The sequence below is a fragment of the Drosophila mauritiana genome, chromosome 2L (genome assembly GCF_004382145.1).
Source record: "Drosophila mauritiana strain mau12 chromosome 2L, ASM438214v1, whole genome shotgun sequence".
In the NCBI taxonomy this organism is placed as follows: domain Eukaryota; kingdom Metazoa; phylum Arthropoda; class Insecta; order Diptera; family Drosophilidae; genus Drosophila; species Drosophila mauritiana.
This window is the reverse complement of record NC_046667.1, coordinates 1814847-1837865: the sequence shown is the minus strand read 5'-3', so window position 1 is coordinate 1837865 and position 23019 is coordinate 1814847. Positions and strand designations below refer to the sequence as shown.

General features: G+C 43.6%; 1 protein-coding gene across 3 annotated transcripts; it reads right to left on the bottom strand.

The window, feature by feature from the left end:
• Window positions 1-21: 21 nt before the first annotated feature.
• LOC117150512 (protein HEG) lies at window positions 22-21982 on the bottom strand. 3 transcript variants are annotated; one of them, XM_033317419.1, is made up of 13 exons: window positions 21889-21982; window positions 21171-21386; window positions 13807-15656; window positions 10346-10494; window positions 7238-7401; window positions 6550-6822; window positions 6364-6460; window positions 5770-5897; window positions 4959-5101; window positions 4265-4387; window positions 3071-3182; window positions 2749-2930; window positions 22-2105 (listed from the first exon to the last, which is right to left on the bottom strand). In XM_033317419.1, the coding sequence occupies exons 3-13, from the start codon at window positions 15556-15558 to the stop codon at window positions 1725-1727; spliced, it is 3504 nt and encodes a 1167-aa protein (XP_033173310.1). In that variant the 5' UTR covers window positions 15559-15656; window positions 21171-21386; window positions 21889-21982; the 3' UTR covers window positions 22-1724. The 3 variants fall into 3 exon arrangements, with proteins under 3 accessions (XP_033173310.1, XP_033173312.1, XP_033173311.1); XM_033317421.1 differs by having other exon boundaries at window positions 3071-3173; XM_033317420.1 differs by lacking the exon at window positions 21171-21386.
• Between the last annotated feature and the right edge of the window lie 1037 nt (window positions 21983-23019).

Below are 23019 nucleotides of genomic sequence, written 5' to 3'. Positions count from 1 at the left end.
TTTTCATGCATCGTTTGATTTTCCACTTTATTTCGCTGATTGGCTTAAAAATTAAATTGTAATTGCCCAAAACGCCGAGTGTTTTGCCATAGGTTAAGTCGCTATTATTTTTAATTCATTTCATTACATTACTTTCATTGGCTTTGCTCTCTTTGTGTCTGTGATTTTCCCCTTAGGCTAAGGCGTGTCATTAAATTATGTTATTTGTTTTTCATTTGTGTGTGTATTCGTTTGGCTTGCCTCAGTTTATCGTTATTAATTACTTAATATAGCCTTTTAATTACAATCTCATTTTTCACTGCATATCAAATTGCACGAAAATCTATAATTGATGCAAAAATGAGTGCATCAAGTCTCAATATAGTTCACTTATTTGCCTTACGCTTTTGTTTTTTTCCACTTTATTTGATTTAAAACGCAGTGAGCTCCACTTTGTGCCGACCTCTTTTGCAATTCGATCAGTATTAATGTTTACATATCAACAGCAATATGCTAAACGTGGCCAGCACCTGGACAAACACACCACACATTCATTTATGGAAATAATTTCAAAATAAATATTATTTATGCACAGAAAACATATTAACTTTTGTGGCTACGATTTTAATTTATGCTAATTATTTTTCACTAACAACTTTCGACTGCGGTCGAACATTTGCAGCCAGCAGCAGCAATAATCTATGATATCTGCCTTGACCGAATTCAATTTAAACCAGCCTCCCATTTGCGCAATTTATTGGTGGGCGAAATTAATTAAAACTAAACTAAACAGAATTCTCTGAAATTAGTTGATATAATTCAAGTATGTGCGACACATTCGCGGGAAATTGATTTCATCGCAACCAAAACGCAACACAATCGAATCTGCTTTCGCTTTATTATTATTTAACTAATTGCAAACATTTGCAAATGAAAATGCGGTGAAAACCAGGCTTTATTAAAAGCTATCAAATTCTATGTCTGTTTCTCATTAGAGTGTCATATTTTCGGACCGGCAAACATAATTAGTTTGGCTCTCTTTTATGTTTTCTGAAAGGCCTTGCGTTTCCCAGACACATCTCAAACTAACTCAAACTTTTCGCCCTCGGCCGGGAAATCATTTAATCTCTTTGAAATGCCCATATGCAAATGCACACCTATAAAGTTTAATTTGGGACTGGGCATTTGCATAGCAAATTTATGAAGATTTTATGGCCACCATTAGCCGAGATGGTCTGCCGTGTCTGGCGTGTCTGCTCCTTCAGGCCAGTCCTAATACGATTCCACATGAGAAAACTACGTAAATTTATGTTTCTTCGGACAACTGAGCTTAGGCAGTCCGGGCAACTGAAGAAGGCTTAATGCAAGCATATTAAACATTTACATAATGCCAGATGATCTCCCTCCCAACGTGGTATTTTATAATCAAACATTATCCTTTCTGTGTCAGTGTGCTTGTGTGTGCCTAGCCAAAATAAACCTTGATAAACAAGTTTGCTAAGCCTATGTATGAATGCCAGAGATTCATGTATTACTCATACATATTTGTGTTTGCATTAGCCGGAATCGTAATCATTAAATTAATTCACACACCTCTTTAGTTTATTATTATCGAATACTGTTCAATATTTGGAATATTCAACGAGTAGCATCAAAGATAATTACACAATCACCCGAACCCAACCCACTCACTCCCCTTTGCGTGGGGTGAATTTGACCAGCCATCCGCCGCTCTCGTCCAAGTCTCACTGTATCAACGGCGAGTGCTGTGAGTTCTCGCTAAAGTCCACCGTGTAGTACATGTCGTTCTCCAGATTCATGGCCAGGTGCCGCTGAAAAGGTCGCTCCTGCAGCTGGCCACCCAGCGTGGTCTGCGTCTGAGGCTGTCCTGGCAGATGCCGGGTTCCCTGCTGCGGCCCTGCTGCTCCTCCGGCCCTCGGTCCACCCGGCGGCGCCACATTATTGGTGCTGCTGGTCGCGGTGGCCCCCTTGCCACTCAGCCAGTGTTTGTTCAGTTTGCCCTGCACTTTCGGGCGGCGGCTGAAGCCCAGTATGGGTATAAACGAGGTGGAACGTGTGGAGAATTTCCGATACGTCTGATTGACCTTGCAGTGACAAATGGTGACCTGCAACGGAGAGAAATGTGCTCGAGGGGTTAGGAAAATGGTTATGGATTGCCGCCTAATGGTAATGGAAGTGGGGCACCGGGCGGTAGTTGCCAAAAAAGTTATTTACTAAAATTCAGTAGCTTTACGTAAGGCTAAAGTAATTTTTAGAATCAATCTCAGCTAGGTATCAATATTAATGAAAATTAAAATAACTACGACAAAAACCCAACTAGAACCGACAAAAGTTTGCGCCATAAATAATCCAACTTAAACTTTCGACATTAACCTGTCCTATGCAGGACTTTTTAAGTTTGCATTAATTCGACAAGGGACACATACTAACTCGCTCCCAGCTACCAATAAATTGGCATGGATGCGACTCTCCACTTGAAGGAGCACACATTGTGAACGGACACCAATTGTATAAATTTGCATCTACTTTAAGCCCGGCGTCCAGGCGATTGAGCAACTTTTGGTTAAAGCCTCGGCTGCAGCTCGAACCATTTTGCCGACATCGAAATGAATATGCAATGCCATTTCGCGCACTTTGCATAACCGCAGAGTACAATTTCCCCCGGTCGGTCATGGGAGCTTGTTCGAGCAGGCCGAGACTCCCGGGAAGGAGGAGGGACGCGGGTATGCGGGTATGGGAGGAACTTACCACAACGGCAACGATGAAAATGGCGGCTGCCAGGACTCCGGCCGCAAAATATGCATTATGCAATTCAATGGGACTCTTAAGCACAACCGATGAACCGAAAGTTTTGTCATTAAAATTTCTGGCGTTCGCATCGTCCACAATAAATTCGCTGGAACTAACGACCGTCTCCACCACGAACTCATCTGCGGAAAGGCCGGAAAGAAATCGCCGGAAAAAGTTAGATAGCCGCCGGGGGAGACATATTTTCTGCGGGCCACGCTGATGGCCCTAATCAAGTTAATGACTTTTGGGCACCGGAACCACAACGCCCCGGGCAACTCACCTTCGCACATGGTTCCTGTGTAGCCGGGACGGCAGGCGCAGTAGAAGCTATCGCCGCTGGACCAACAAGTGCCGCCATGGGTGCACGGATTCACGTTGCATTGCTGGAAGTACTGAAAGTTATCAATGCATTGGAGGGGGATTGCAAAATGGAGTGCATCGGGAATTCTCCCGCAATCAGTGCACTCAGGGAACATTAAAGCTAATTGACCAGCATGGAACACCAGTATAACCAGGCTAAACTTATTTTAAAAATGTAAAATAAACTTTTAGATATAGGTAATAGGCATTCAATGGTTTATATTTGGAATTCCCTATTTTTCCAAAAAGTAAACAACGGTTTCGCTTCATAACTTCGCCTGCATTGTTTTTATAGCACACTTTCGAGCTCCCAAAAGTGAGAACAACAATTTTCGTATTATATCCTTGCCCTCATGGCGCTCGTACCCTCTAGCCACGCCCACTAGCAATTAGAATGGAGGCGCCGCCGCCATTCTTCCACTTTCTGTGTGTGCCTGGCATGTAGAATGTAATTAATTTAGCTGCCTTCCCCAACAGGAGCCACGAGCCACCAGCAGCCGCAACTTCGGGCCGCGGTCTGCCCAGCCCCAGGCCCAGCCCCTGCTCCTGCCACGCCCCTTTACCACCCAGTATAATGACAGTGTTCTGCGGATCCTTGGGTCCTCGGAGCAGTCGCGGTTAGTCAGCGTGTCCATCATTTTCACAAAGCTTTAATTATGGCGCCTTGACGCTTAATTTATGTACATTTTGTTAAGTTTTATTCTAGCACCACAAATTATCAAGTCCATTGAGCGTTTATTAAATTCTTTCTGAGTTGGTTCACCGCCGTTGGGGGCTAACTCAATTTATGAACCAAGTTGGCTTGAATGGGAATCGATTTGCAAGTCCAAGCAGGCGGGAAACTTCTACACGGAATATCAATTTCGATGAGCAGCGGCCTGCGCAAACCGAAGTCGTAAATCAGTTTAAAAATGCACAGCAGCCGCACAAACAATTCTGCATGCAATTGGGCCAGCAAAATTGGCTACAATTATGCCACTGCCAACAATTTGTGGCTGGAATCCTGGCTGGCAGGACTTGCAGTACTGGCAGGACTTGCACGACTTGGAGGACTGGCAGAAGGAAGCTCCCGAAAAAGCGGGGCCAAAGCGAAACTGCATAAATCATGACTTACCGTTCGTGGCATTTGATTACAATCCGGTCCGTTGCGACCTCCTGGGCATTCGCAGCTGAAATCATTTCCATGATCAATACAGCGATGTCCTTCGGGGCAGGGCTTGTTGGCGCAGAAATCAACCTAGAAAACACACAACAGAGAAACGGGCACAAATCAAAGCATATTGTGGCGGCAGAGATCTGTAGCTTCATTACGTATTCAAAAATGTTTTTGCCCAGCATTCGTATCTGAAGGATACACTCCCCCACACACTCACACACTCACCAACACACACACACACACACCCATCCAATGCCATTTCCTATGGCTGTACGCGATGCTCGGTCGGAGCTAATTAAATCAATACCCATTCAGGACTCGCAGACAACTGCCGGCTGGCTGGAGTCCTTCCCCTTTCCCATCGGGGAATTGTCGCGGGATTTGTTTTCAATACAAAATATTGATTATCCTGGGGAGATAGAACCCACTGATGGGCACTCTTGGGGCTCAATTTTCATCGCAGAATCACAAGTCATGTTTTTCAAGTTTACAAGCTGAGGCTTAAGATAAATTACAAACAATATATATCTGCTGCACTGTGAAGGCGAAGTGCTTGAAGTTACTATAATTCTTGCAATTTAGATGGAATTATCTCATGATTCAGATATTGATTGCTTGTATGTTTTAAACTTATTCGACACTGTTCACTCACCTTAATTTGGCAGCGGTTGCCGCTGAATCCCTTCGTGCAGCGGCACTCGTAGCTGCCAATGTGATCGATGCACTCGCCGCCATTCTGACACGGATTCGATTCGCATTCATTATACTCGAAGTTGCACAGCTCGCCGGCGAATCCTGCGAGACAGGATGCGAAGAAATGAAATAATAGGTGAGAAGGTGGCAGGGGCAGTGGGCAGGGGGTGAGAAGGGTTCAGTTGAAAAGCTTGCGGGTAATGTAAATGTGCAAAGTAAATGAAATGGAAATTTCAATGGGAAATGGGAAATGCTCTGGCTGGGCGACAGACTACTGTCTCGTCTTCCCGGAATTGCCCTCGTCTCTGTCTCAGTGATTTTTTATACATTTACTTTCATTGTGATTGAGTGCGATTTATGCAAATTGTGTTTGTGCCAATGAAATAATTTATGAGCTCCGATGTAGAATTTTTGATTTGCGCTGATTTCAATTCAATTGCAAAAGCGAAATTTGATTGCCTTAAAGTACGTGGATTTACCCAGTACCAGTTTGGGCTACTAGAAGGTTAAGCTATATATCTCTTAGTTTCTTCTTTCTGCTGCAAAACAAACATCATTCATGACAAAGCTAGTGCCAATTGCCCCTTCCACACATCCCGAAAATCCAATATATAATAGATCCAGCCAAAGCCAACAATGGTTGTGTGAAATTTCGACGATGATAACTCACAAAATATTGGCATTATGGGAGCGATTTCGCCAACGAATCAACAAAAGAATGAAGGCAATTTGCGTTTATTTGGCTGGAACTGTTGGTCCCATTTACTCACCTGGCTGGCAGAAGCAGCGGAACCCGTCCTCCTGGTCGACGCAGATGCCGTGAACACACGGCGAGGACTCGCACTCATTCAGGCTGTGCTGGCAAAGAGGTCCTGTGAACCCGGGAGCACAGTCGCAGCTGCGGGCGGGACAAAGAGGGGTTAATACTCGTACAGTGGGGAGTCGCAGAAATAAAACAAAAAGCGGGGCGGTGAAACAACTGGGGATTTTTGAACATGCGACAAAAGTCAACATTTATGAGCAAACACAGACGGCGGCGGCTAGACAGAACCGCAAAACAATGGCCAGGATAATTGAATGAAGGCTGCTCCTGCTGCTGGAGAATGTGCTCCTCCAGCTGAATGTGTACCCTGCACTCGGAGCAAAAACGATGGCTTCATGTGCAGTTTAAATGATTTTAAAACCACTTATTTTGCGGTCGCATAAATTTCAGCAAATTAATGTTAGTTACTTTTAAATCTTTCATTATAATTCTTGGTAATTTCTGTAAGTAGTGCCGGAGTTTGTTTTTCAGAGTGCAGCTTAGCAACTCATCTTTCAGCCATTGCTGCCTTCTTTCCGTCTATTGTTTGCCTGGGACTCACCGAAAGTGCGTCGAGTTGCCCACACAGCTGCCGCCATTCATGCACTCGGCGGGATTGCAGGGATCCGACTCGTATTGACAGTTCTTGCCCGCGTATCCTGCGGAGACAAAGTGCAGTGGATGGATATTAATAGCATTATCGCAGGACACCGGCATCCACTAATGAGGCTCCAAGCTAATGACCTACCGTACGGACACAGGCACTGGTACGAGTTGCCCTCGTGGCCCTGCGAGAGGTCCACGCAGATGCCGTTGTTGGTGCAGGGACTCGGATTGCAGGCGTCTATCTCCTCGCAGTGCGGTCCTGCGAATCCGCTGCAGCACTGGCACTCGTACTCCTCCATCCCGGAGTTGGAGTAGCACACTCCCTTGCCGGAACAATCGGCGTTCTCGCCGCAATTGTCGGTTTTGGTGGTCACCTTCAGGCGCACACACTGCGCGCCCCACAACTCGGACACCACTGGAGGGCAGGAGGAGAAGCGAAAAAGGGTTTCATATTAATTAGGGCTACACGAAGGCTCCGAACGGAGGACAAAAAAGAGGCATATAATAGGCCGAACGGGAACCACAAACAGGGAAAAAACGGCTCCCCCAAGGCAGCTTCCTACGGCACGAGTTGGAAATGACACCGCATAGATGAATGTTTGGAATACCCTGGCTGGCCAACTGGGATGCCTATTCCGAGGTGCTGATGACTCTTTGGGGAGCATTTGAGTTACATTTTCAACAGGAGAGGTTCAGGTACAGGAAAATTAAATTCTTCAACCTACTTCAACTTATAACTTAAGAGAGTTTCCCTTCTAAACTTTTATTTGCAATTAAGACTCTCTTCTTTGACAGGATAACCTAATTTCAAGCCAGAAGTGAGTACTCACCAATTAGCAGGTTAACTCCCTCGGTGAGGTCCTTATCGTACAGGGTAACCAGCTTCCTGCCGTCGACCACCAGCGGCGTGATATCCAGCAGGACGCCCTCGGTCACATCGCAGTGTTCGTGGCCGGAACGAGTTACCTGATACACCTGTGTGGCGTGAACGGCGCTGCTCGTGGATGACGTTTATTGGGACAGAAACCAGAGTGCGGAATTCCAGGATCCAGAAGCCAGGTGTGGGTGGTGCGGCAAAATAGACACAGACATGCAATGAGTGGGGCTCAAAGGTGGCAGCCAAGTTAAATGGCTTATGTTTGCTTGCTTAAGTTATAAATATGACCGAAGACGTCCTAGTCGCTATTGCTTCTGTCTTCCCTGTGTATGTGCTTAATTAATTGAAATTTATTTATAAGCAGTTGCTCCCCCGCTCCTCCGCTCCAGCGGAAATTAAATAGCACAAAAGCGGAAATGAAATTAGTCGAGGAGGGCGGCTGCCTCGGAACGAAGGGTTTATTCCGAGGATACTCGGGCCGCAGGGTTTCCTTCTAATTTCCCTGTTGCTAGGCGGTTATTGCGGTTACTTTTTGCGGCAGCTTTCAGTTTATAAGCAGATATTAATGGAGTGCAAATTGGTGAGTCCTGGGATTATGTGTGTACACTTGCTTTAACTTTTTCATTATCTAGTCTGATTTACTGCGACTTAGAATGTTATACTATGCTAACTAAGCAGTAAATTCACCCTGCTTATATATTTTGACAATAATTATATTACTATAACTTTGGTTGAAAGGGACAGATATTGTTACACTTCCATGATTCAGTATGAACTCTTGAAGCCTTTAAAATTTCTGCCTTCCAAAAAAACTGCACTCATGTTCATTCGAAGCCATCTTGCTCGACTTTGCAGCTCTTCTGTGAAGCCTTTTCTGCACTTGCACTACTTTCCTCGAAAACATAGATACAAACAGAGGGAGACACCTCGTATAGTATCCAAGTTAGCAGTTTTTCAACAACACGTAGTCGAGGAAAAAAGGGAAAAGTTGCTGGAAAACTGCGAGCCCAGAAAGTTAGTGGCTCCACCTCCTGCTCTGCCAATCTATTTGCTACCCACTCGCTTTTCCTTGGGCTCGCAGCAGCATTATTATTTGCTGCTATTGCATTTGTTAACTTGGCGGGAGTCGCCGCACACATACACATATTAAATCGATAATAAAAACTTTTTTGACATCTCATTTTCATAGTTGGCGGTAACTTTTCGCTGCGGCCCCTGCGCTCAATTGTGCGCTATACCTCGCATCACTTTCACTCCTCAACTAACTCGATTGTTTGCGGTCTTATTTTGCCCCAGGAAAGTTACAAAATCGGAACTTATGCCAGGCATTTCGAGTTGCCAGAGTTGCCGCGGGCCGGATAGGGAAAAAGAAATGCGAGAATATAGGGAAAAGCGGAAAATTTCCAGCGCGGTCGCGTTTGATGTCTGGCCCAAAGTTCGACAAATGAATTTTAATTTTTCTTGCGCTTCTCTTCGGGGTGAAAAACTTTGCGATGGCTGGCGGCTGCGGCATCTATCAAGTGATAAGATAAGAACCAGCCACCGAGCTAAATTAAAAAGGGCAAAAAGTGTGGCCAGCAACCGGGCCAAAAATGATAGCAAAGCCGAGAGAAACGTGATAATTGCCATGGCAAAAAGGGTCAGCCAGCTGTGGTGTGTGTATGTTCAGGTCCATGACTAATGGTCAACAACTTGGACTGCACGCAGAGAAAATATGGCAAATAAACAGGCATTAATTTGGAATTAATTCGGTAAAAAAAATTTACAACAGCTGCGATGGGATTTTAATTCCACGTCTTTTTGTAAAGTTTGGTTAATAATCCCATCCACTTTTTACATTATATTTAAATACACAGCATATTGTTTACTGTGCTTGATATCGCATTTATATGCGCAGTTTGTTTGGGCAGTTTTGTCAGACTGTATAAAATAAGCGGAGAGAAATAAAAATTTGCGAGCTGAAATAAAGGATATGGCCAGAAAGGAGAGTTAGACAGCGACTGTCGAGTAAGAGTAAACAATTTAATAAACTGTAAAAAGGCCAAGATAATGGCGAACGTGTCTGGGACGTGTAACTATTCCCTATCCTTGGACTCGAGCAGACGTGCTGGAGAAAAATCAATAAAGGTCCTTAATGGACGATATTATATAATAAGCCCCCGAACAAACACGTTTCAGTGCGCATTAAAGCGTTTAACTGAAAATAAAAACAAGACTAAAAGTAGCCCCACCCACTCACGCCCACAGCCTGCCAACTAGGTGTAAAATAAGGGAGTGATTTCATTTTTCCATGTGCCACGGACTTAGGGGACGCCCCCCTCCCTTGCCAGTGAACTCAGGTGTCTGGCGAAAGGGTCGCTCCATGATGAGCTCCATGATGAGGCAGCAGTTGCTGGTGGAAGTGCGGCTGGTGTTGCTGATGTTGCTGCTGTTGTTGATGATGTTGCTGATGGCACATAATGACAGTTTTTCCCGGGACCCAAGTCACCGGCTTTGATCAACTACATACATCACTGCCAGTAGTCAGTAGTCAGGTTAACTTCGCTTTGCTAGCAACGCTTTCAACAAGTAACGACGGCAAAAAGTGGGGATTATGTAATTGGATCCCTTATCTGGCGTAAATTGATACTGTTGGTCTGTGTACAACACCAAATGACGCAAAAGAAGTCGTGATTGTCTCAGATTATTTAAGAAAATCCATCTGTGTTTCCAAATACATCAAATACTTTGTAGACTACAGGGCAACCAAACAGGCGGATGTCGTGAAATGTTTTTGGTAGTAAATTATAATTTACATTTTGTATCTCCACCCCTAGAGAAAAATCGATGATCAATCATGGCAATGGGGCAAAAGTTTTTTCCCGCTTTTACAACATGTCACTGGCAACAGGATTAAATGAAAGTTTGGAGTGCACAGCTGCGATACAATTCTATTATAGACTGTTTCCCTTTTTTTGCGGAATTAATTTAACCCGAAGCACTAAAAAGTAATTTCCCGCTCACAACAATTTAAGTTGACCATTTTTTAGCAAGCAGTTTAAACTAACCATTTAACACTCACCTGCTCGTGTTGTTCGGCTCGTGCGAAGGATTCAACATGGCATCATTGATTTCCACAATTAAAATGTCGCCGGACTGGATCTCCGCCTCTCCTCGCCAGGTCAGGACATTCGGGACGCAGTGCTCGTCCGGTTTGCAGTGTTCCGTGGTCTGGAGAAGAGCAGATTGGGGGGTGAAAATGGGTTATTCAGCTCACTCTAAGAGGGCCTAAGGCTCCGACAGCCGAGCAAAACTGAATTATTTAGCAAGTTTCCTAGTTTCAATTTTACAACACGGCTCTGTCCCTTTTAGACCCCTTTAGTTCTGGCCCAGAAACACATTTGAATAAGTAGTAGCAGGCGTAACTTAATAAACCTACGGCTAAAAGGTTCATTTGGGCTGGATAGTAGCAAAGTTTCTGGCATATGCATGGCATATGGATCCACTCGATGTTGCCAAATTTTTATTAATTTGGGTTAAGCCAGACATACGCCGCAAGTGGGGCACGTCAAAATCGGTATACAAATAATGGAAATCCACATCCCAGAGTCGACTTTGCGGTTATCCCTGCCCTTTTTTATGTGCTCGGCCTCTGTGTCCGGCAATTTTAGCATATTTTTGCGCAATTTGAAGCGGTTTAGTTTGCCTGTCGCTTTTTATGCCGCATTTGTACTGTTCGGGGGGATTTGTAGGAGCTCCAAATTTATGGCATTTTAATGGCCTGTCTCTACGCACATAAAAATCCACATTGTATGCCTGCCAGCCCGAAAAAAGCAGCATATTTACATCTAAAAGGGGAATGTTGACCCAAATGGCCAAGTTTTTGGGTCACATAGAATTAAATGCGTATTTTGTGGTCGGCTCTTTTTTATGAACACCGCAATAGGTAATGGCATAAATTTACATTTTTATTTGTTGTATATGTTACAAGTTTTCGTTGTTGACCGCGCTTCTTGGAAATATACAATTTGTCGAAATTAAAACCACAAATATTCGGGAATTTATGTAGTTCTGCGTCCATTGGAGGCTTCCATGAAATATTTAAATTGGAATAAATGGGCGGAACAAATCGTAGATACTTTTGTGCACATTTACAAATTTCTAATATGACAATAGATATAATTCTAAACAGAAGCAATTAAATATTTTCAATCTTTTAAGTGCCACCAGGACATTCTGCGCTCACACATTAGCATAGACTCAAAACAAAAAAAAACTAAAAAAATGCATTTAGGCTTAAATGACTTAAACAGTGTACAAAGAGAATGAAAATTTTCATCAAAACGAGTCCCGAAACAACAAACAGCAAAGTAAACAAATTCAGTTGAAAAATGTTTTCACTGACCTCCGGAGCACAAAACTTGATGAAAAGCGCCCACCTTTTATGCAAAATTGTTTTCTTTAATTGTTTTCTTTTTCTCGGTAGCTGGAAAAGGACCTTGAGGCGCCAAGGAAGTCGGCATTAATTTTATGCACGGTACACATTATGCCAATGCTTAAAATATACGTATTTTCCTTTCAGGTGGCCCGGAGTTTGCATAATGCTGCAGTGCGTCTTAATTAAATTCATGGCCGAGCCGCCATTGGCCATTTGCTGACCAAAAAGTAAACAGGAAATCAATTTCGCTGCCTTCTTTGCTGCTCCATTTTGGCCACCCACAAAAGAAACGAATCTGGCCCAAACATCCTTCAAATGGCAATCAAACTTAATGGCATTTCGCTCGGAAACACACAGAAAGCAGTTTGAATAGACAGTCCGCTCGATGTTAATTAAACATTCGGTCCACAGTCAGCTAGTCAAAGGTTTCGGCTCGAAAAGCACACTCACATAACTTCTGATGCCGATGAAAAGGGTGTGTATTTTCTAGGAAATGAATTTAAATATTTGCCAAGGAGCAGCAGCTGTGATTTGCCCGGCCAAATGGCTTGATTTACGTCAATATAAACAGGAAACACGAAAGGGATATGTGCAGAATGGAAAACTGACTCCAAACTGAAACTCAGACCCGAAAGGAATTCGCCAGATGAGCTCCGGTCCGAGTCCCTTGTCTAGTTTATTCGTGATTTAACAACAAATGCGATTTAATAAAGAAATGAATAACCCTTTTCTCAGCCGAGCGAACAGTGCGTTTCAGCCCTAAAAGTCCTGGCTTTAAAATGGTAGCGTCCTTTTGCAGTGATTAAATTGAATATGTTATATTAGTAATTACCCATATTTAGTAATTTGAAGTCATCAATTAATGAACCACATTAAAATAACCGCAAATAATGGTTAATAGGTTGTAATCAGCTTATTCTTTTTTTCTAAGCTTAAATTAATAACCACTTTTGTGGTTTTCAGAAGGCCACAAATTATTAATGGATTTTAAATCTGCTACAACTGCTTTTTAATAAATTCAAATGGAAAATAACCGATTTATTTATAGCTCAATTTTACACCTGCCTTCGGTGAATCCTACACAAGCGAACTGGACTGTAAGGACACACCAGGTTTCGTCCTTTTTTGCATAGGGACTAGGGAAAACCCCAATGTTTCCGGTCAACTTGCTTAGGGTCGTCCCCTCCATTGCCATCGTCCACATGCTGCTTGCTGGGAAATGGCCAAATAAAATGACGATCAATAATTTCCTTTGTTGGCCAACTTATCGGGGGATTAAATTTGCAGGCAGAATCCTTTTTGTGCCGATGCCCTTTTCTTGTCCACTCAACTGTTCCCGTCCATGTTAACTTCAAATGTGCTTGTCATTTATTTATGTGGCTCCGGTCGCCATTGATTTCCTTCGGTTGCCGAATTGTCTCAGCCCTAAAAGGTTTTCAATTAGCCAAGCAAACAGTTTTAACAACTTTCGGCTGTTCGAAGGGAAATTGGATATCGAATGTCGGTTGTCATTGGTAAAGCTAAGGCAAAAGAGTGCTGGGATGCCTTCGCTGAACTCGGTCCCTAATCAATCTTTTCTAACAACTTCAGCAGCTTCATTAGGATTCACGTTTCCGTTTGGCTAATCCGCAGGTTCGCAGAACCCGAAAACTAAGCTTTCTCCATACTAATTAGCCGTCAGCAGGCGTATTATGTAAATGGAGTCCGTTAGTCAGTCGCCCGCTCTCACTTTTCTTTTCCATTTTCCGTTTCCCTAACCACCAGCTAATTGCTTAACCCGCTTACTCGAATAACACGCATACGCCGTGTGTTCCCATTCCATTCAACCATTAAGCTGTATTTTCTTTCGCTGCCTCTGTGTCCTTTGTCTCTCTAATGATAAGAACTTAATAAGGCCTCAATTGTTCTGATAAAGCCCTAAACGCAGTGCACAGGGAGAAGTTGTACGATATATAAAATAAAGAATTTTCTTCAATATTTTGCGACATACTATATAATAATCAAAAATTATTCCCAACGTAAAAGTAAACTGTTAAATAAATATAATATTAAATGACTTGTGATCCCGCACTAAGGCTCATGAATCGTTTTATGAGTGGACTCACCACAATGGGCAGCAGCAGCTCGTGGGTCTCGTTGCCGCGCCACAGATGCGAGTCCTGCGGCACATTGGGAATCTCGCACTCGAGCGAATTGATTTTCTCCTGCAGGCGACTCAGGATGCGCGGCCTGGCGATTGGCTTTGAAGCGGTCTTAGTGGGATTAGCTGCGGACGGACGAGTCCTGGCGGTGGCCAGCAGAGTGGCCATCGTTGTGGTGGGTCTGGCGATTGTGGTGGTAGTGGTGGTGCTGGAGCTGGTGCTGGTGGTCGATGATGGTGATGCCGTCGACTTGTCAACCGACTTTGGCGGTGTCAAGGCCTTGAGCAATAATTTGGCACGCTTAAGCTCCTTCTGATATTTTCCAGTGGTTGTTGCCGGGAGTCTGGTTGTTGTTGCTGCCGTGGTAGTTGACTCAGCAGTTGTTGTTGTTGCGGTGCTTCCTGCCGTTGTAGTTGTGGTTGGGCCAAAAGTTTTCCCTTCTGGCGTCACGTTCGAGCTTGTGGCCCGAGTTGTATCCTCCGCTGACTTTATCGGACTGCCTTCAGCCTTGGCTGCCTTCATTAACTTGCGCTTATTGTGGAGTAGCATTTCGTTGTACAGCTCCTTGCTGTTGTAGAACTTTGTGGTGGAGAACTCGGGATGCGAGGCTGGAGGATTGGGCGCGTCGGCATCCGTTTGGAACTTGGTGTTGGCGAAGTCAATGTGCGGCATGGCCATCACATCGCTGGCCCGATGCTGCATGGGAAACTCAAAGCTTTTCTTGACCCGGCGATCAATAAAGGTATTGCCCGGATGCTGCACGGTCGTAACTCTGGGCCTCAAAGTTGTCGTTTCATGGAGCTGGAACTTGCTCTCGATTTCGGTAATCAAATCATCCTGATCGGCCAGCAGTTTGCCCGTGAAATCGGCTGTGGTTCCCTGGTGCGGTCTGCTTGTTGTGGGCTTCACTGTGGTAGAGCTGCCGAACTTTTCCTGATTTATTTGTATCTTGTCCTTCACCTCAATCACCTCTTTGTCGGCCATCATCTCCACTTCGTTGGGCATCAGATTCTGCCTGTATTCCTCGGCATTTTCAGGCTGGGTGAACACGGTTCTCTGCTTAATCAACTCGTCATTATCGTTCTGGATAATTGGCTGAAAGTCCTCGATTTTCAGTGGATATAGGTCCACTATATTCAGTTTGCTGGCCGTGGGCTGCTGGGCCAACATGGCGTCGTATCTAGCCCGTTCCTCTTCGTTCAAGTCGGCCAACGTTTCGGCTACTTGATATGAGGCAGCAGCCTGCATCTGAATTTGCAGCGGGGAAATTGTGGGGGTCACATCCTCCTCATCCTGCTCATCCTGGTCCATGGCTTCTGGTTGCTCAGTGGTGGTTGTCGCTCCATCCACTGGCTTTTCGCTCAGTTTAATCCGATGCAGTGCATCCCTGATGCTGCTTATTTCTCCCAAATCGGCTGGAACCATCTTTTGGGTGGTTGTCATTAGCCTGACTGTAGTTGGTGTGGGTGTGGAAGTTTCCCCCACTTCATCCTCCGCCACGGTTGTTGCCCTGGTTGTTGTTGTGCTGGTTGTGGCCGTCGTGGTGGGCGTGGCCGTTGAGGTTGACCCGCCCACAGCTGAAATCTCCCTCGATTCCTCCGTGGAAATTTTCAAAAGCGTTCTGTTGCTTTTCGCAGTCAAGTCATTTGTTATGGTTTCACTAGTTGTTGCTGCCACCACCGCAATTACCAATGTTAAAATGTAGATTTTCCACATTTTTCTGGCTTTGAAATTCCCTTTGGGGTTTTTCCTCGTTTGAAAAATTGTTGTACTATTGCAATTTTTATAAATATCCGCTCATGGCGATTGCAAATCTGTAAATAGAAAAATAGATTATATTAGTGCAACAAAGTTTTGGTTTCCCTTTCCTGCGACCACAACCATCTATTTGTTAAACAAAAAACGGTCATATTTTATGGATAAATCCATGGCCGGCTGACTTTCTGTTGTTTGGCTTTTCTGGCAAATATATTTGCATTTAATCGTATTTATTTTCCATCGCGTTTCGCTTTACAGCATTTGTTTGGCTGTTTGAAAATCTGACGGCACAAATAGAATTTATAATGCCAGGCAACATATTAATTAAAATTCCCTTCACCCTCCAGACACATTGTTTGCAGAAATGCCACGCGCACTTGAAATTTTCCAATACAACAATAAACTGGTAAATACACTTGTTCAGCGAATTTCTGGTCCTTCAAAAACAATTTTCGTTCGATGAGTTGTATGAAAGTATGCAACAAATTTGTGCACTCAACACTTAAAAGTTTTTGCTAAATGCAGTACGAATGTTTTTGTCAGCTAATCGAATGATTTCCCTCATGCGGGTCAGGCCATTCATAATCCATTGGTCAAATTGAATACATGCCGAAGTAAAATAACTTACACATGCAATTGAATTTGATGGCCCGATAAAAGAAAGACTGGAATTACATAATTGACAAAGCATTTCAAGGGGCACTGAAGCCCGAAATCAGTTGGGAATTTCAAGGGGACCCGATTGATTTGCGGCTCGCCGCGCTTAACCAACTGTTGCCCCTCCTTCTGGCCACTGCCTCTGGCAGCTGACAACTCACAGTTGATTGCGCCCAGTGGACTGGACTGGACGGGACGGGACGGGACGACCATTGAGCCAACTTGAGTGGAAACCTAGTTGGACATACATTCATGACTGGCTCTGTACTGGCTCCACGTCCTCCCTTTCGCACGCTTATCTCTGCAGTTTGTCAACGCAGCTGAAGACGCAGAGTCGCCCCATGAATTTCTCGGGTGCACTGAGAGAAAACATGCATTGAAGTGAATTGAGATTCTTCGCTTAACAATCTACTGCTGCTTATGGTACACAACACTGCAGCGTTCTGTACAAGTATACTTCGATAAGGGAGTTAAGGGATATTTATATAAATTCATAACTCAATTTTTAAAATTTTCTTCAAGTCACATGTTTCTCTCTCTCTGTTCACAATGTATAGATGGGCATGTGTGTTGAATCTAGTTCAACAGTCGTTCGTTGTGGTACTTTATGTGCGACATATTTATCTGGAAAGCCATAATCCTGCAGAGCGAAGAGCGGAGGGGCGGCGGGGGAGGTATCTTGAGCTATTTATAGGCACATTTTCCCAGATTAAGCCGGTCTGCGCTCGCTCTGTGAAATGGTTCATATGACCAGTCCAATGCGATGAGCCATCTCAGATATTCTGTTTGAACCGAAGTCCAACTGCTGCTTAAACCAAATTGGCCCGGACAAACCACCGGCTGGATTGGGTGGCTCAGTTGAGTGGGCAAAATCCATTTAATTTGGATAAATTTCAAGTCATTTTGCCTTGACTTAAGTCTGTGGAAATTTGAATTAAATTAAAGCTGTTTATTCTCGTAAGCAGAGATAATAATATTATGAAGTAAAACCTAACCCACAGAAATCTAAGTTAAAAACTATTTTAACTATAGAATTTAGTTTTTAATCTAAATTCAACATTGAATAAGCAATGTAATACTCTGTAAAATCAACACGCATATATTCTAATGAGATGTCTGCCAATACTAAATGCAATATCAGATGGGAAATCATTAGTTGGTTTCGCCACCAGCCCCAAGGGCAGTATGTAAGCCCGTTCTATATTGGGTTGCGCCTATTTGCGAGCTCCGATGGCTGGTGATAAATCAAACCTGGGCGCACACAGTGCCGTCGAAAAGTTGGCTCCCGTGGTGCATGTGTAACGCCGACTAAGTTGCTGTAAAATATATTGCAATTTGTTGCAGCTGCGCAGCCCGAACAGCCAGCCAGCAGCCCACCCACATTTCCGCATGTCCTTGAGCGCCCCCAGCAGGCATTCAATTAATTATTGTAATGACGAAATTAATTAAAACTCATCCAATTTGAGGCTGCGGCTGGGCCATATTGAAAAGTGTATTTATGTTCTGCGGTCTGTCAGGTAGGCAAACTGAAAGCCCTCAAACGGATGTCAAATCGGTGTACTACAAACGGGAAATGGGAAGTGAACGGCTGGGGAAAGTTAAGAGCATCGGGGACTTTCCGGCACAAACAACTTAAGCACATTTCTTTGTTTGGCCTGGAGCAGCAAGCGAAAACAAATCAAAATCCGCTTAGTTCCGCATCCCCGGGCCACTCTTCATTTTTTTTCCAGTCTCCTTAAAGTCAGCGCTGTGGTAAGTCCCGATAACTGAGCCCAACTTTTCGCATCTTCAGCCCCAATATTCCCAGATTTTTCATCAACTTTTTGCGGTTGAGCTGCACACACAAAAAGTCGGGCAAAAAAAAAACAGTCGTAAGGAGGATAACTGCGGGAATTTTCATATTTCCTTTGAGAAATGAATTTATGCTCCGCAATTGGCCGGCTTTCTGCTGACCACTCTGTACTTCAAACGATTTTTGGTCCGGCTGTGATTCATTGAGAGCGAATGCTTCAATTAGAAGTGAAGCCCTCGTGCCTTTCGTTTCATTTAGGAATGAAACTCAAAAAAGATACAGCATCAATAGGTAGAAAAAATATTCAAATGAAAAAACGAAGTAATGGTTAGGTATTTCAGAATAGTTTGTTATTCTGTGTGTGTTAAGCACATAACTGGTTTATTTTAATGAAAAACAATTAAAAAGTTACTGGCAGTAATTCATTCATTTTATTTTCCGCCAGCTGCAAAAGGGCTTTCTCTATTTTGAACTAAAAGTTGCACATAAGTCACTATTTTTTGCCAACAAATATGTGTCATAAAACGTAATATTCCCTTTGACAAGGCTTATTCAAATCCCCGCATATCCCTCTGCGAAAATTGTATATTCAGATAGAAAAACTCATTTCCGTAATCCAGAGCGAGATCGCCCGACTGTTTCCTGTCATAAATCATGCTCACAAAGCTAATTCCCAAAATGAAACATATCTTACGCCGGCTTACGAAGAGCAAAAATAAAACACTTAAAAATTTCCCAATTTTCTGGAGCTTACAATAAGAGGCACGCGGAAATGGCGAATAAACGGAAAAGCGGAGTAAAGAAATAAATACAGAAATGGAGTGAAGTTGGCCTGTAAAAAGCAAAGTAGCAAACACACATAAATAAACACGTTCAATGGCAAATAAAAAATAAATCAAACATTTCACTTGGCGCGGCCCGAAAATAAACAGAAAACAGCAACAACAGCAGGGCATCAACAAAAATATTGTAGAAATGCTGGAATAATAAAAGTGAAAATGAAAAACAAATAAAAAACGCTGGCATGGGGGCGTGTCCCTCTATGTCTGGAAAAACTTTTCCGCTGCTTCTTCTTGGCAAACAGTTGCAGCAGCCGAGGAAAAGCGACGTGAAAGAGCAAAATGTAAATAGAAATAAAAATGAAGCTTAATTTAAAATGCGACGAAGCGTGGCACACACACACACACGCATATACAGAAAAAATCCGAAAAATGTCTCGAATATTTCATACTCGGTGGTGAGCAAAATGTGTAGCATACTTTTTTGGGCAATGCAAATATTTATCAAGGGAAAATTAAATTTGATAAGTCGGCCGAAATCTTTTTGTATTGTATATTTTTTCTATATTATTAAATTCTGTCTCACTGGTAAACTCTCCCATTACGGGGTATGCAAAATACACATACACTGGGCCGTAAACAAGCGCTAATATCAACAGAAAAATAGAAAAATGCGACGAAGATGGGCCGCTGCAGATAAACATTGCGAATAACATTTTTCGCTCTATGCAAAACAACTTTCCTCCTCCATCTGCCCCCTTTTATATTTAGAAATGTGTGTGCTTTTTTTGTGAGCTTCCTTTGGTCGCATTTTTGGGGTAACACTCACAAAAACACACACACACACATACCGCCACGGACCGAGAAAAAGGCTAAGAGAAGAAGAAATCTAAAACTCGCAACCGCAAAAACCACTCCTCCTAGACCAACTCCATCCACAAGTTTTTGGCCTGCCGGTGACGCTTTTTTGATAGCAGCCACAGCGCCACCGAAACAATCTCCCCCTGCTTATACCCCTCAACCAGGACCTTAAAACAAGGTGTGTCCTTGCACAGTGGTGGGCAAACCGTTGGGAGACCTGTTTGACTGATTGAAGTGCTGCAAAGTTGTTTAATTGGCTTTAAAACTTACGGACAGGAACTTGTTTTTTTAGCTAAGCAGTTGACGAAAATGCAATATGTTTTAGTAAGATATTCTTTTTATAAATCCAACCGTTTTTGGTTTTACTTATATTTAAAATTCGTTAAATTATTGTGCTTAATGTCTTGCAAGCCGCAGAATCTGTGGAATAGCTGTAGTCACGACTTTTGAGAACTTCTTCACGCATCGCCCACAGTACTCGGTTTCAGAATGGGAGAGGGGCGTAGTGAAAGGGGGTTCTGGAGGGGTCTCGTGGCGCCCAACTCGAAGTGCTCGGCGCTGCGTTGTAAAGAACTCGCATTTATCTTTATTTTTATGCCACAAACACGCCGTCTTGCTCAAAGCGAAAGAGAGGGCGACATGGCGAGGTTTTTAGTGCGATACGCAGGGGTTATGGCGGAGTTAACTTTCGCACCCTTAGCCTTCATCACCGCCCCCTTTCCACCCACAAAAGCACCCTTCCTGGGGGCAAACCGAAAGCCAACATTAGCTGGGGCCACGTTGAAGGCGGCGAACGCATACAAATCACTGAGAAAAGAAGGTGCGAGTGCGAAAGCGACACTCGAAAAAATGTATATACCAAATCAATGTATTCGGAAGTAATAACAATTTGAATGATTCAATCCACCAACATTTTGCTGTAGAATCATGTGTATCTTGAACGAAAGCATTCGTCTTTGTATGGTTTCAATCCACACATCTGAAAAAATTATTTTCTTCAGTTGCACTCAGTTGTATGCAATTGTTGGATTCCAATTTTTGCTAGTGCATGAAAGAGGCTGGCCAGAAGGCTTTCGGGTCGTCGGGGGCCACCACCACCCACTGGTTGGGAGTGGTGGGGTGTGGGCCTAATCTCTTCAATCTTCTAGTTTTTGCTATGTAAAGTGAGGCGCTTAAGGCCTCTCTTTCTCGTGGGTGACAACATCAGCCAACCGCACACTCACACACACACGTGCAGTGCCATGCCTTCAGTGGGAAAATCGAAGCTCTTGTACGCCACTTGAAGCGCTAAGCTAAGCTGGAAAAAAGAGGACTTGATGGGGCTGGAAAAGCCGAAGGTGCGGGGTAGCCAGAAGAAGCTAGGTAAACTTCAAGTGCTGGGAGTCGGAAAATGGGGAAAATATCGGGCGAAAGAGACGAGGAACTTGCACATCTGCCGGTAAATATTATTCAATGTAGTTCTTGAAAGCAAAATCACGTACAAACTCCGGCTAAAATCCCTTGTCCGTCGATCCGATCCGTTGAGTCCGCTTTTTGGTGTTAGTTTTAATTTCAAATTATTTGTTTGGGTTCACCGCCTTTACTTCGGCCTTGGCTCGTGGCTCTCTGTTTGCACTTTTCCGTTTTGTGTTTATTTTTTTTGTTAATTTCACTTTGTCGCTTTGTGTTTGTTTTTCATGAATTTTACTTTGTTTGTACTGCAAAGAATTTTGTGGGTGACTTCTATAGAATGTTATCTTTGGGGGCACAACTGCCACAACTGCTCTTTCACTTGGCCAGCAGTTCCGCAAAGTTTTTCTAGGCCAGCAAAGGCTATTACTGAAATACTATCTTCTGCTGCGTTTTCCCTGATAAGCTAAAAACAACTATTAATTAACTTTATTTTGTATGTCAAATTTAGTAATGCACAAAAGTTTCAACAGGACTGATTTTAAAATATGAGTAGAAAGTTGAGCCTTTAAATTGCAATCATTTTCAGATTTTAATGGAATAAATAATCCTTTAGAAGCTCCTAAACTATTGCAATTGCATTCTGAAATTTTCAATAAATGTGTTACCAACTAAGTTTATTCTAAGCACTTTTTTGCCAAATGATTGTTCCGAATGTCGCAAGCACTTGGCCAATTCAGTCTAAGCCCACAAGCGAGAGGAGCTCTTGAGCCAAATCCTGACGATTGGATGAGACCGCTGTGAACTCACTTTGGTTTGCAAACAATGTAAACACACTTCGACCGGGGAACTTTTGAGGTCCTGTGCGATACTCCGACTCCAAATCGCGACCAACCGTAACGCTTCAAAGTTACTCCGCTACTGGTCGCCAGGATGCTGGCCATGTTCAGATAAACGTCCTGGAGCTTTGCCATAAAATCCGTGAGATCCGAGAGTGGCTCGCTCTCCGCAGGACTCGCTGCTCTCTACATGCGCACTCAGCATCCGAGAGTAATGTTTTGGGTTTTTTTTTGAAGGGAAGTTTCGGCGCCGTGAAGCGAGGTCCTTCTGAAATTACCCAAAACATTGGATGCGCCAACAGCTGGGCAACAGCTGATGACTTGAGGAGGGTAAGGAGCCAAGGCAAAGCTTTCATAACTTGTGGAGCGTTCATCTCTATATGTGCTATCTGTATTTATTTTCCTTTTCGCCGGCTTCTGCGTCCGTTTGATGTTGCGGTTGCTTTGGTTTCCCCTTTATTATCATCATTATCGTCATCAGTGTGACGCACTCTTGGCTGCGAAATGCTTTTCATTATGCGCACTAATGTCTATGGCCTTTATGTCTAATGCGTGCATAAGGGCCCACTCTTAAATCCCGACTTGGTCCTGTTTGCACTGCGGCATATGTACTTATATATGCGTATATACAAATACGGGGGCATGTCGGGGCACACATTATGCGGATTGGGCCGGTTTATTTATACTTTTCTTGGCTGTGGATTATTTTTATCATCGCTTGTGCATGTAATTTATTATAATGATTTACACATTAAGTATCATTAAGCCGAGTGCTCGGCTGTTGTGTAAGGGCGTATAAATTGCAACTAATTGTGCACAACGCGGCGTATGCGTGATATATACGCAAAACTTTAATGAGAGCGCAAATATTTACACGCACCCACACACACTCGCACACAGCACAGTTATTAATAATCCTGGCAGCGTTTGGGGAACTTAAGGCAAATTCTCATCGGCACCTTAATGAGCAACTTTTGCAGCAGTGCGTGGGTGGGTGGTGGCGGGTGGGAAATGATTGCGGAAAAGCACCCAGCCCGCACGCAAAACTTTCCTTCTCATCAATTCGAAACTAAGAGGAGAATTTCGCAGGCGTGCATGATAT

What these genes read in the sequence shown, in the direction of transcription:
- LOC117150512 (XM_033317419.1), bottom strand. Translation starts at nt 15,558, where the DNA reads ATGTGGAAAATCTACATTTTAACATTGGTAATTGCGGTGGTGGCAGCA. An exon ending in GGGAGTTAACCTGCTAATTG is followed by an intron (nt 6,823 to 7,237) that starts GTGAGTACTCAC and finishes CCTGCCCTCCAG; the next exon opens with TGGTGTCCGAGTTGTGGGGC. An exon ending in GTAATCAAATGCCACGAACG is followed by an intron (nt 3,183 to 4,264) that starts GTAAGTCATGAT and finishes GATAACTTTCAG; the next exon opens with TACTTCCAGCAATGCAACGT.